The 11,277-nt window shown below is 55.6% G+C and overlaps 1 protein-coding gene across 1 annotated transcript; it reads left to right on the plus strand.

Annotated features, from left to right (window-relative positions):
• Positions 1–2,749: 2,749 nt before the first annotated feature.
• Positions 2,750–10,957, plus strand: LOC120914378. The gene is made up of 8 exons (XM_040325065.1): positions 2,750–3,442; positions 4,685–4,798; positions 6,959–7,026; positions 8,084–8,161; positions 9,423–9,472; positions 9,546–9,681; positions 10,154–10,231; positions 10,361–10,957. The coding sequence occupies exons 1-8, from the start codon at positions 3,217–3,219 to the stop codon at positions 10,679–10,681; spliced, it is 1,071 nt and encodes a 356-aa protein (XP_040180999.1). The 5' UTR covers positions 2,750–3,216; the 3' UTR covers positions 10,682–10,957.
• Positions 10,958–11,277: the final 320 nt, after the last annotated feature.

The following is an 11,277-nucleotide window of genomic DNA, read 5'->3' on the forward strand; positions in this document are numbered from 1 at the left end:
CATCATCCGGTGTCCATATTCCCATCATCCGGTGTCCATATTCCGATATTCCGGTGTCCATATTCCCATCATCCGGTGTCCATATTCCCATCATCCGGTGTCCATATTCCCATCATCCGGTGTCCATATTCCGATATTCCGGTGTCCATATTCCCGTCATCCGGTGTCCATATTCCAGTCATCCGGTGTCCATATTCCGATATTCCGGTGTCCATATTCCGGTATTCCGGTGTCCATATTCCCGTCATCCGGTGTCCATATTCCCGTCATCCGGTGTCCATATTCCCGTCATCCGGTGTCCATATTCCCCTCATCCGGTGTCCCTATTCCCCTCATCCGGTGTCCCTATTCCCGTCATCCGGTGTCCATATTCCCCTCATCCGGTGTCCCTATTCCCGTCATCCGGTGTCCATATTCCCATCATCCGGTGTCCCTATTCCCATCATCCGGTGTCCCTATTCCCCTCATCCGGTGTCCCTATTCCCGTCATCCGGTGTCCATATTCCCGTCATCCGGTGCCCATATTCCCGTCATCCGGTGTCCATATTCCCGTCATCCGGTGTCCATATTCCCATCATCCGGTGTCCATATTCCCGTCATCCGGTGCCCATATTCCCGTCATCCGGTGTCCATATTCCCGTCATCCGGTGTCCATATTCCCATCATCCGGTGTCCATATTCCCGTCATCCGGTGTCCCTATTCCCGTCATCCGGTGTCCCTATTCCCGTCATCCGGTGTCCATATTCCCGTCATCCGGTGTCCCTATTCCCATCATCCGGTGTCCATATTCCCCTCATCCGGTGTCCCTATTCCCGTCATCCGGTGTCCATATTCCCATCATCCGGTGTCCATATTCCCGTCATCCGGTGTCCCTATTCCCGTCATCCGGTGTCCCTATTCCCGTCATCCGGTGTCCCTATTCCCGTCATCTGGTGTCCATATTCCGATATTCCGGTGTCCCTATTTCCATCATCCGGTGTCCATATTCCCGTCATCCGGTGTCCCTATTCCCGTCATCCGGTGTCCATATTCCCGTCATCCGGTGTCCATATTCCCGTCATCCGTTGTCCATATTCCCGTTATCTGGTGTCCATATTCCGATATTCCGGTGTCCCTATTTCCATCATCCGGTGTCCGTATTCCTGTCATGCGGTGTCCATATTCCGATATTCCGGTGTCCATATTCCCGTCATCCGGTGTCCATATTCCGGTGTCCATATTCCAGTGTCCATATTCCCATCATCCGGTGTCCATATTCCGGCATTCCGGTGTCCATATTCCCATCATCCGGTGTCCATATTCCGGTGTCCATATTCCAGTGTCCATATTCCCATCATCCGGTGTCCATATTCCGGTATTCCGGTGTCCATATTCCCATCATCCGGTGTCCATATTCCGATATTCCGGTGTCCCTATTCCCATCATCCGGTGTCCATATTCCCGTCATCCGGTGTCCATATTCCCGTCATCCGGTGTCCATATTCCCGTCATCCGGTGTCCATATTCCCGTCATCCGGTGTCCATATTCCCGTCATCCGGTGTCCCTATTCCCCTCATCCGGTGTCCCTATTCCCGTCATCCGGTGTCCATATTCCCCTCATCCGGTGTCCATATTCCCATCATCCGGTGTCCATATTCCCGTCATCCGGTGTTCATATTCCCGTCATCCGGTGTCCCTATTCCCGTCATCCGGTGTCCATATTCCCATCATCCGGTGTCCCTATTCCCCTCATCCGGTGTCCCTATTCCCGTCATCCGGTGTCCATATTCCCCTCATCCGGTGTCCCTATTCCCGTCATCCGGTGTCCATATTCCCGTCATCCGGTGTCCCTATTCCCGTCATCCGGTGTCCATATTCCCGTCATCCGGTGTCCATATTCCCGTCATCCGGTGTCCCTATTCCCGTCATCCGGTGTTCATATTCCCGTCATCCGGTGTCCATATTCCCGTCATCCGGTGTCCATATTCCCATCATCCGGTGTCCATATTCCCGTCATCCGGTGTCCCTATTCCCGTCATCCGGTGTCCATATTCCCCTCATCCGGTGTCCCTATTCCCGTCATCCGGTGTCCATATTCCCGTCATCCGGTGTCCCTATTCCCGTCATCCGGTGTCCATATTCCCATCATCCGGTGTCCATATTCCCCGTCATCCGGTGTCCCTATTCCTGTCATCCGGTGTCCATATTCCCATCATCCGGTGTCCCTATTCCCCTCATCCGGTGTCCCTATTCCCGTCATCCGGTGTCCATATTCCCGTTATCCGGTGTCCATATTCCCATCATCCGGTGTCCATATTCCCGTCATCCGGTGTCCATATTCCGGTGTCCATATTCCAGTGTCCATATTCCCATCATCCGGTGTCCATATTCCGATATTCCGGTGTCCATATTCCGGTATTCCGGTGTCCATATTCCCGTCATCCGGTGTCCATATTCCGGTGTCCATATTCCAGTGTCCATATTCCCGTCATCCGGTGTCCATATTCCGGTATTCCGGTGTCCATATTCCCATCATCCGGTGTCCATATTCCGATATTCCGGTGTCCCTATTCCCGTCATCCGGTGTCCATATTCCCGTCATCCAGTGTTCATATTCCCGTCATCCGGTGTCCATATTCCGATATTCCGGTGTCCCTATTCCCGTCATCCGGTGTCCCTATTCCCGTCATCCGGTGTTCATATTCCCGTCATCCGGTGTCCATATTCTGGTGTCCATATTCCGGTATTCCGGTGTCCATATTCCCGTCATCCGGTGTCCATATTCCGGTGTCCATATTCCCGTCATCCGGTGTCCATATTCCCGTCATCCGGTGTCCATATTCCCGTCATCCGGTGTCCATATTCCCATCATCCGGTGTCCATTTTCCGGTATTCCGGTGTCCATATTCCGGTATTCCGGTGTCCATATTCCCATCATCCGGTGTCCATATTCCCCTCATCCGGTGTCCATTTTCCGGTATTCCGGTGTCCATATTCCGGTGTCCATATTCCGGTATTCCGGTGTCCATATTCCGGTATTCCGGTGTCCATATTCCGGTGTCCATGTTTTGTCCGGGGTTATTCTCCGGCATTGTGGAATTTTCTATAGAAGGTGATATTTGTCATGCAGGGTACAGAATGTCCTCCTCCTCCTCCTCGCACCTCCCTGTGACCTCCTGCTCAGCACTCCGTCCCGTATAAGAAGGTCCGGAGAGTCCGGCGGGGAGAGCCAAGGATGGAGTCTCAGCCTCTTCTCCCGGCGCCCCCCTCGGAGCAGGATTCGGAGTTCTGGGTGCGTCTCCGGCGGAGACTCGTACTCTTATTCTGGGTCTCTTATGCTGTGATGTGCGCAGTCGCCGTTGTGCTGGTGATGCGATCCTACGAGGCTCCGCCCACTAATTCCTGGTACCAACGCCGCGTCCTCTGCTCCTACCTGGACCTTCCCGAGGGAAACCACACCGGTGAGTCCAATCCACACCACACAACACACACCACACACACCATACACACCACAACACCGGACAACACACACCATACACACCACAACACCGGACAACACACACTACACCACACCACAGCGCCGAGTCCTCTGCTCCTACCTGGACCTTCCCGAGGGAAACCACACCGGTGAGTCCAATCCACACCACACAACACCCAACACACACCACACACACCACACAACACACACCACACCATACAACACAACACACACCACACACACCACACAACACACACCACACCATACAACACAACACACACCACACACACCACACAACACACACCACACCATACAACACAACACCGGACAACACAACACACACCATACCACACCACACCGCCGGGTCCTCTGCTCCTACCTGGACCTTCCCGAGGGAAACCGCACCGGTGAGTCCAATCCACACCACACAACACCCAACACACACCATACACACCACACCACACAACACACACCATACACACCACAACACACAACACAACACACACCATACACACCACAACACCGGACAACACACACTACACCACACCACAGCGCCGAGTCCTCTGCTCCTACCTGGACCTTCCCGAGGGAAACCGCACCGGTGAGTCCCGTCCACACCACACCCAACACACACCACACACTACACCACACAACACAACACACACCATACCACACAACACACACCACACCACACAACACCCAACACACACCATACACACCACACCACACAACACACACCATACACACCACACCACACAACACACACCATACCACACAACACACACCATACACACCACAACACCGGACAACACACACTACACCACACCACAGCGCCGAGTCCTCTGCTCCTACCTGGACCTTCCCGAGGGAAACCACACCGGTGAGTCCAGTCCACACCACACAACACAACACACACACCACACAACATACACACCACACAACACAACACACACACCATACACCACACCACACACCATACACCACACAACACACACTACACCGGTGAGTCCAGTCTGAATGTTCCTGATCTCCGAGTCTCACCGCCGAGACCACCGGACCCTCCACACCACACAACACACACCACTACACACACCATACACAACACACACCATACACACCACACACCACACACCATACACACCACACACACCACACACCGGTGCGATGATCGGAGGAGATCTTCTGTCTGTTGGGATCAGCCGATCTCTCCTCTCTGTGTCCTCAGATCTCAGGCGGTCCATACGAGGAGCTTCACTCCTGGGGTGCGGAGGTGTCCTCCTGAGGATGGCGGATATGAGGAGCAGCGCGCGAAACCTGGTGACCGAGGGCCACAAATACGGTAATCCAGCCGGAGCCACGTATCCGCTGCTGAGAAAAAGTATGTGCCCCCTTTCTTTTTTTTTGCATATTTCTCACATTTAAATGACTCGGATCATCAAAGAAATGTAATTCGGCCCCATTGGAGGGTTTTCCGGCATGACCGGCCTGTGTGAGGTCAGCCACAGCATCTCAATGGGATTTAAGTCCGAGCTTTGACTAGGCCTCTCCAAAACCTTCATGTTGCTTGAACCCTCTGGGGTGGACTTGCTGGTGCGTTTTGGATCCTTGTCCTCTATAACCCGGGTGTACTTGAGGTCACCATCTGATGGTCGGACATTCTCCTTTTTGGTAGAGCTCAGAATTCATGGTTCCATCAATGGTGGCGAGTCCTCCAGGTCCAGACAGAGGCGTTGCTAGGGGGGTGCGGGGGGTGCGGTCCGCACCCGGGTGCCACCCGCTGCAGGGGTGACACCATCCCAAGGGTGAGGAAAGCCCTTGCAGACTTAAAGAGTTTTTTTTCTTTCAGCTGGAAACCCGCCTCCAGCGCCGTGGCCATGGGTGGCCCCCTCCTCCTCCTGTCACAATCTCTTCTCCACTGCGGCTGCACACTGTCCTCTGCAGCTGCCGCCCGGGTGTTCCGTGTATCTGAGCCGCCCGAGCTGGTGCGGTAACGAGCGGGGGGGAGGGGGTATCAGCTTGCGATGAGGGGGGGTTTGGCCTCCGTGGTGTTGTGACAGGTGGGGGGGCTGTACTACTGATAAAGGGGGGTAGTTTTTCCTGGGGGGGCTGTACTGCTGATAAAGGGGGTAGTTTGTCCTGGGGGGTGTATTGATGAAGGGGGTGGTTTGTCCTGGGGGGGGGGGGTGTACTGATGAAGGGGGTAGTTTGTCCTGGGGGGGGATGCTTTACTACTGATAAAGGGGGTAGTTTGTCCTGGGGGGGGGTGTACTGATGGAGGGGGCTGTACTGCTGATAAAGGGGGTAGTTTGTCCTGGGTAGGTATACTGATGGAGGGGGTGGTTTGTCCTGGGGGGCTGTACTACTGATAAAGGGGGGTAGTTTGTCCTGGGGGGGTGTACTGATGGAGGGGGGGGGGTTGTCCTGGGGGGAGGGGTCTGTACTAATAGAGGGGGGTGCTTTTTCCTGGGGGAGGGGTCTGTACTAATGGAGAGGGGTGCTTTTTCCTGGGGGAGGGGTCTGTACAAATAGAGGGGGGTGCTTTTTCCTGGGGGAGGGGTCTGTACTAATGGAGAGGGGTGCTTTTTCCTGGGGGAGGGGTCTGTACTAATAGAGGGGGGTGCTTTTTCCTGGAGGGGGGTCTGTACTAATGGAGAGGGGTGCTTTTTCCTGGGGGAGGGGTCTGTACTAATAGAGGGGGGGTGCTTTTTCCTGGGGGAGGGGTCTGTACTAATAGAGGGGGGTGCTTTTTCCTGGAGGGGGGTCTGTACTGATGGAGGGGGGTCTATACTGAGGAGGACTATACTTTATGGAGGGAGGGTCTGTATTGAGGGAGGAAGCCCCTGTCCCCGGTAGCTCGCGCTCAGAAGCGAACACGCACGTAAGTCCCGCCCACATATGTAAACGGTGTTCAAACCACACATGTGAGGTATCGCCGCGTGCGTTAGAGCAGGCGCGATAATTCTAGCTCTAGACCTCCTCTGTAAGCCTAAACTGGTAACCAGTAAAAAATATTAAAGCGTCGCCTATGGAGATTTTTAAGTAGCGAAGTTTGGCGCCATTCCATGAGTGTGCGCAATTTTAAGGTGTGACATGTTAGGTATCTATTTACTCGGCGTAACGTCATCTTTCACGTTATACAAAAAAAATGAGCTAACTTTACTGTTTTGTTATTTTTTAATTCATGAAACCGTTTGAAAAATGATTGCGCAAATACCGTGCGAGATAAAAAGTTACAATGGCCGCCATTTTATTCCCTGGGGTGTCTGATAAAAGAAAGATATTTAGTGTTTGGGGGTTCTGAGTAATTTTCTAGAAGAAAAAAAAGATTTTTACATTAAATATTACAATTTGTTTGATGATCCGGATCATTTTAGTGTGAGAAATATGCAATAAAAAATCAGGAAGGGGGCACATACTTTTTTTGTTGGGGGGACAGCCCCGGATTCGGGGTACACGTCACACAGAGGATGACGGGAAGTTTTGTATTTCTCTTCTCCAGATATTCGGATTTTGTTGGACTTTGTTCTATCAGAGGAAACCAACAGGAGCCAGGAGCAGACAGTGAAGGTGTGTGGGGGGGGGGGGGGGGGAGTATCAGTGTTGGGGGGGGAGTAGTGAAGGTGTCAGTGTGTGTGGGGGGGGGGGTAGTGGAAATGTCATAGAGGGGGGGTGCAGTGTGTGGGGGGGGGGTTAGTGGAAATGTCATAGAGGGGGGTGCAGTGTGTGTGGGGGGGTAGTAGTGGAGATGTCATAATGGGGGGTTGCAGTGTGGGGGGGGAGGGGTAGTAGTGGAGATTTCATTATAGAGGGGGTGCAGTGTGGGGGGGGGGGGAGTAGTGAAGATGTCATTATGGGGGGTTGCAGTGGAGATGTGATTATAGGGGGTGCAGTGTGGGGGGTAGTAGTGGAGATGTCATTATGGGGGGTGCAGTGTGGGGGGGGTAGTAGTGGAGATGTCGTTATTGGGGGGGGGTAGTAGTGGAGATGTCATTATGGGGGGTGCAGTGTGGGGGGTAGTAGTGGAGATGTCATTATTGGGGGGGGGTGCAGTGTGGGGGGTAGTAGTGGAGATGTCATTATGGAGGGGGTGCAGTGTGGGGGGTAGTAGTGGAGATGTCATTATGGGGGGGGGTGCAGTGTGGGGGGGGAGTAGTGGAGATGTCATTATGGGGGGGTGCAGTGTGGGGGGGGGGGGTAGTAGTGGAGATGTCATTATGGGGGGGGTGCAGTGTGGGGGGGTAGTAGTGGAGATGTCATTATGGAGGGGGTGCAGTGTGGGGGGGTAGTAGTGGAGATGTCATTATGGGGGGGGTGCAGTGTGGGGGGGTAGTAGTGGAGATGTCATTATGGGGGGGTGCAGTGTGGGGGGGGGGGGTAGTAGTGGAGATGTCATTATGGGGGGCTAGTAGTAGAGATGTCATTATGGGGAGGGGGTGCAGTGTGGGGGCAGGGTAGTAGTGGAGATGTCATTATGGGGGGGGGGGCAGTGTGGGGGGGTAGTAGTGGAGATGTCATTATGGGGGGGGGGGGGCAGTGTGGGGGGGTAGTAGTGGAGATGTCATTATGGGGGGGTGCAGTGTGGGGGGTTTCCCCCGGTAATCCTCTGTATATCCTCCATATACAGGATGCGGTGAGGCGGTGGATCCAGGACGGGGTCTCGGGGTTCAGCCTGTCCGGGGGGCACAGAGAGGCCCTGATGACGGTGAGAATGAAGATCTCATATTAGGATGATATCGGGACGGTGGGTGGGGGGGGGGGGATTCGGGAATGGAGGATTTGGAATGTTGACACTTTCTTTGTGAAATTCCCATGGGGGGGGGCCGGGATCTGGGGGTCCCCTTTGTTAAAGGGGGTTTCCAGATTCCGATAAGCCCCCCGTCCGCAGACCCCCACAACCACCGGGCAAGGGTTGTGGGGATGAGGCCCTTGTCCCCATCAACATGGGAACATCCTTCCCATGTTGAGGGCATGTGGCCTGGTACGGTTCAGAAGGGGGAGGGGGGGTTCGCCCGTCCCCCCCCTCTTTTCCTGTGGCCTGCCAGGTTGTGTGCCCAGATAAGGGTCTGGTATGGATTCTTGGGGGGAACCCCACGCCCTTTTTTTTAATTAATATCACTGCTCCCGAAAAAAAATGATGTTTTTAAAACTTTTTTTTTGCATTGATACATGTCCCCTGGGGCAAGAACCGGATCCCCAAACACTCCCCTGGGGCAGGACCCGGGTCCCCAAACACTCCCCCTGGGGCAGGACCCGGGTCCCCAAACACTCCCCTGGGGCAGGACCCGGGTCTCCAAACACTCCCCTGGGGCAGGACCCGGGTCCACAAACACTCCCCTGGGGCAGGACCCGGGTCCCCAAACACTCCCCCTGGGGCAGGACCCGGGTCTCCAAACACTCCCCTGGGGCAGGACCCGGGTCCACAAACACTCCCCTGGGGCAGGACCCGGGTCTCCAAACACTCCCCTGGGGCAGGACCCGGGTCCACAAACACTCCCCTGGGGCAGGACCCGGGTCTCCAAACACTCCCCTGGGGCAGGACCCGGGTCTCCAAACACTCCCCCTGGGGCAGGACCCGGGTCCACAAACACTCCCCTGGGGCAGGACCCGGGTCCCCAAACACTCCCCCTGGGGCAGGACCCGGGTCCCCAAACACTCCCCTGGGGCAGGACCTGGGTCCACAAACACTCCCCTGGGGCAGGACCCGGGTCTCCAAACACTCCCCCTGGGGCAGGACTCGGGTCTCCAAACACTCCCCTGGGGCAGGACCCGGGTCCCCAAACACTCCCCTGGGGCAGGACCCGGGTCCCCAAACACTCCCCTGGGGCAGGACCCGGGTCCCCAAACACTCCCCCTGGGGCAGGACCTGGATCTGTTGATTTATCATGTTGGGGTCCCATAGACTTTGTCGGGGTTGAAATGTTCGGTCCCCGGTCACCGTCACTTACCTGTCTTCTCCCTCTCAGGTGGTGGAAAGTCTGGAGGAGGAGCTGGATGGTGTCAGGGGAGATGAAAGGTGACACCACAATACCTCAGAGTCACACAATGACAACCTACATGACACAATTCTAACAGAAGTCTACTATTAGGATCGTTCTGCTCCCCGATTGGCTGGGTGAGGAGGCCGCCATCAACAAGTCCCGCTTCCTGCGCACCCGTCCCGTACGTGACTGGAAGCCATGGGAGGCCAACCAGAGTTCAGAGGTCATGAAAACCGCGTGGGAGGTGAGAGGTCAGGGAGGGAGGATTGATGGGGGCGGGTCATTCATAGGGGGAGGGGATGGGGTGGGCCATTCATAGGGGGAGGGGGTGGGGGCGGGTCATTCATAGGGGGAGGAGATGGGGTGGGTCATTCATAGGGGGAGGGGGTGGGGGCGGGTCATTCATAGGGGGAGGGTGGGCCATTAATAGGGGGAGGGGGTGGGGGCGGATCATTAATAGGGGGAGGGGGTGGGGGCGGGTCATTCATAGGGGGAGGGAGTGGGGGCGGACCATTCATAGGGGGAGGGTGGGCCATTAATAGGGGGAGGGGGTGGGGGCGGATCATTCATAGGGGGAGGGGGTGGGGGCGGGTCATTCATAGGGGGAGGGAGTGGGGGCGGGCCATTCATGGGGGGAGGGGATGGGGGCGGGTCATTCATAGGGGGAGGGGGCGGGCCATTCATAGACGATGGGTGACGTTTTGTCTTCTTTGCAGGTGTCATACCTGACCGCTCCGGAACTGCAATTTATGGCGGTCACCTTACCGGGAACCATCAAGCTGTCCCTCAGCCAGGTGGGTCACCTCACAGAGGGCATCATGGGGGGTCTGACCCCAGATGGGGGCATTTCTGATGCTGTGACCCCAGAATTGGGGGGGGGTAATATATTCTGTGACCAAGTTTCCTCCTTTCTATTTCCGCAGACACACCCGCCACCCTCCTGGCTCCGCCCTCTGCTCCTCCTGCGCCACCAGAACCCCGCCCTCTACGCCGGGTGGCTACAAACTCTGTCTGAAAACTCCACCCATAACGTCCTGAGCCACTGGGGCTGCTCCACCCTCTTAATCGCCATCAATCCATCCAACCAATCCCAGGTCTTCCCCTTGCACCTCCCGAACTACACCGCCTCAGCGAAACTCCTCTTCTCCACCCAGCGGGGCCACAATGGAGGAAAGATGGCAGAAGACGGGGTGCTGCTGGCACCGAGAGAGGCCCAACTACTCCGCCTGACACCGCAAAAGTGAGAAAATGGAACTGTGCCAACCTCACCCCACACTGTGCCAACCTCACCCCACACCGTGCCAACCTCACCCCAGAACGTGCCAACCTCACCCCACACTGTGCCAACCTCACCCCACACTGTGCCAACCTCACCCCAAACCGTGCCAACCTCACCCCACACTGTGCCAACCTCAACACACACTGTGCAAACCTCACCTTACATTGTGCCAACCTCACCCCACACCATGCCAACCTCACCCCACACTGTGCAAACCTCACCCCACACTGTGCCAAACTCACCCTACTCTACTCTCAGCCATACCCCATAATGTGCCAACCTCACTGTACACAACAACCATGCCCCATACTGTACCAACCTCACTGTACACTACAACAACCATACCCCATACTGTGCCAACCTCACCCTACACTACAACCATACCCCATACTGTGCCAACCTCACTGTACACTACAACAACCATGTCCCATACTGTGCCAACCTCACCCTACAACAACCATACCCCATACTGTGCCAACCTCACCCTACAACAACCATACCCCATACTGTGCCAACCTCACTGTACACTACAACAACCATGTCCCATACTGTGCCAACCTC

The sequence above is a fragment of the Rana temporaria genome, chromosome 9 (genome assembly GCF_905171775.1).
Source record: "Rana temporaria chromosome 9, aRanTem1.1, whole genome shotgun sequence".
Lineage (NCBI taxonomy): Eukaryota > Metazoa > Chordata > Amphibia > Anura > Ranidae > Rana > Rana temporaria.